The sequence below is a fragment of the Cryptomeria japonica genome, chromosome 5 (assembly GCF_030272615.1).
Source record: "Cryptomeria japonica chromosome 5, Sugi_1.0, whole genome shotgun sequence".
Classification (NCBI taxonomy): Eukaryota; Viridiplantae; Streptophyta; class Pinopsida; order Cupressales; family Cupressaceae; genus Cryptomeria; species Cryptomeria japonica.
This window is the reverse complement of record NC_081409.1, coordinates 144,871,319-144,874,081: the sequence shown is the minus strand read 5'-3', so window position 1 is coordinate 144,874,081 and position 2,763 is coordinate 144,871,319. Positions and strand designations below refer to the sequence as shown.

The window sequence follows — 2,763 nt, the reverse complement described above, 5'->3', positions numbered from 1 at the left end:
CATCCCTGTTCGTGGCTCTAGCTCTGATGGTGGGAAGTTCAAAGGAGGTGGTGTTGTGGGTGGCATCCCTAGTGCTGAGACTATAATGGTCGGGTACCCTGGTGGAGGTGGTGGCACACATGGAGATTGGAATGGGTCAGAGAATGAAGCAAGGGTCATGGAGGCGCTTAGGCAGGCAAAATGATGCAGTGCAGTCGCTGGTGGTGTGGTCGGCTTCTCGCTTAGTGGAATCCCAGCCAGAGGATGCAAGGAATGGGTAGCGGGAAATTTTGGACTTTGTGCGGATATTGGGACCAATGGAGAGAGCAAAATTGTGTGGCAAGCAGACCCCAGTGAAGTCACTGGCTCTGATTGGTGAAGATGGGTGGCTCTGATTGGTGAAGATGGGTGGCCGCTGGTGCATCACCAAATCCCACAGAAGAGTGCGAAGGTTGTGGAACATAGTGATCTCCGAGGCGGATGACCAACAATCATAATATAATTCAAAATAACAATTATTTTGTTATTATAATATTAAAATTATTTATTTTAGATTTTTTAGTTTATGTAATCCAACATTCTATGAGTTATAAGTGCAATAGGATTAGATAATATTACAATATATCTTACTATTTCTAATACAATCTCATTTTTTAAAATCAAATTACAATGCATTTAATTTTAACCTACAATGTATATAATTTGAAGTTACAGTTATATTTCAAATTGCATTGACTATTTCTATTTCTAAATCAAATAACTACAATCTTACGAAATAGAATAATAATCAAGTACCTTTCAGTTTCAAAAATATTAAAGAAATTGTCATTATCCTTTTTCTCATTTGATTTGATCCCCAATAGATTTAACACTAGACATAAACTCTTCTAACAATATTGAAATAAAGAGGCTATCAGATTAAAGCTACTCTACCAAAGTTTAGAATAAAGAGACTATAATAGTATTCAGATTATTCTTGACAACTCACATGTTGCTTGTGAGAAGATTAAAAATTATGTTTTATTATTTTCATGGTGAAATTTGAGAATGCTAGTGAATAAGCTATATATAATTACATGGGAAATATGAAGAGAGATGAGTTCTTATGATGGACAGGTTTTTAATTGTAGTTTCAACTTTTATTTGCAGATTTTGGATAATTATAAATTTAGACAAATAGTGTATGACAATTTCATATTTTATATTTTATAGTACAATTTTTTTTAACATATATTATGTTAGGAGAAGGTTGAGAGAAGGGAAGAGATCATTATAAAATTAAATCGTAGAATTTTAACACTTCAAAAAACAAAAATAATAGGATCTAATATCCCATAAACTATCTTTGACCTCATGAAAGTTAAAAGTCTTCTCTATTCTACACTTGAAAATAATAAATAGTTATTCTATTAATATTTTAAAAAAATTACTTCAACTATCAAAGTAATATAAATATATTATATAAAAATAAAAAATAAATAAAAAGCTCTATTTGAAAGACTATGAAAATAGAAAACTACTTTAAAAAAATTCAGAAACTTACACTAAACTCCACATCAATGTCCTTTTCTACAGAGAAATTTAGATTTAATACAATAAAATTGAAATCTATATTTTTATTACTACTAATTAAATAATAAATAATAACAATTATTTGTTCTAAAAATTGTGTTATAATAAAATAGTTAACTGTTTGTGTGTTTTTTTAAATTACTTCAATTGTCAAAGCATGAAATAGCGTTGTGAAAGGCAAGGCAGGCAGCGCTTTGAAAAAAAAAAGGGAGGAGGGTTGTCGGCCTTACAACCAAGTAAATCATTTATAAATAAAACCAAAAAGGAATAATACATATATAGAGTGCATTTAGAGTTTATTGATCACACAGAGAGCAACAAGTTTGATAATCCAGGTATTGTAATTTACAGAGAGAAGACTGGAATTAGTATTAGCATTTTGACAATGGTGGACACCAAACGCGTACAGAGGGAATTGACCCAAATAGAGAAAGATAAGAATTTAAGAGGAGTAAGCATTAAAGTTTTTGAGGAGAATGATATGTCACATCTGTGTGGAACAATTGCAGGCCCCATGGACAACCCTTATGAACAGGGCTCCTTCCAGATTGACATTCGTTTGCCAGATGGGTATCCATTTGAGCCACCAAAGATGCAATTTATAACAAAAGTTTGGCATCCCAATATCAGTAGCCAAAATGGTGCAATATGCCTGGATATCTTACAAAACCAGTGGAGCCCAGCTCTAACCTTGAAAACCACATTAATTTCTTTACAAGCTTTGCTTTCAACACCTGAGCCTAATGATCCTCAGGATGCCATGGTGGCACGGCAATACTTGAATGATTATCCAAAATTCTTGGTCACTGCACGTCATTGGACACAATCTTTTGCAAAGAGGAGAGTACTAGGAATGGAAGAAAAGGTATCGAAGTTGGTTGAAATGGGTTTTGATGAAGATGCAGCCAGATATGCTTTAGAGCAACACAAAGGAGATGAAAATATGGCACTTGAGAAGCTATGCAGCGGCTAAGATAAAAGTTTTGATTCAAAAAGTTCTATACCTCCATCATATTTATATTTTCTAAGATATCAAGTACATTTGCTCAATTTAGCAAACTCTCTATATCTTTCCTTCAATGATGGCTATTATTCTTAGTTAAGGAATGGGCATGCGCTTGTCATGGATATATTTGTTATGAAAATTTTTATTAGCAAATTTAGTAATAATAAGTGGCACGTTTTGTGGAGTTTTCAAGCATATTTGTGAAA

At 32.9% G+C, this 2,763-nt stretch overlaps 1 protein-coding gene across 1 annotated transcript; it reads left to right on the top strand.

The window, feature by feature from the left end:
* The first annotated feature begins 1,936 nt into the window (after nucleotides 1–1,936).
* Nucleotides 1,937–2,524, top strand: LOC131067582 (ubiquitin-conjugating enzyme E2 27-like). Its single transcript, XM_058002658.2, has one exon. The coding sequence runs from the start codon at nucleotides 1,937–1,939 to the stop codon at nucleotides 2,522–2,524; it is 588 nt and encodes a 195-aa protein (XP_057858641.2).
* The last annotated feature ends 239 nt before the right edge of the window (nucleotides 2,525–2,763 follow it).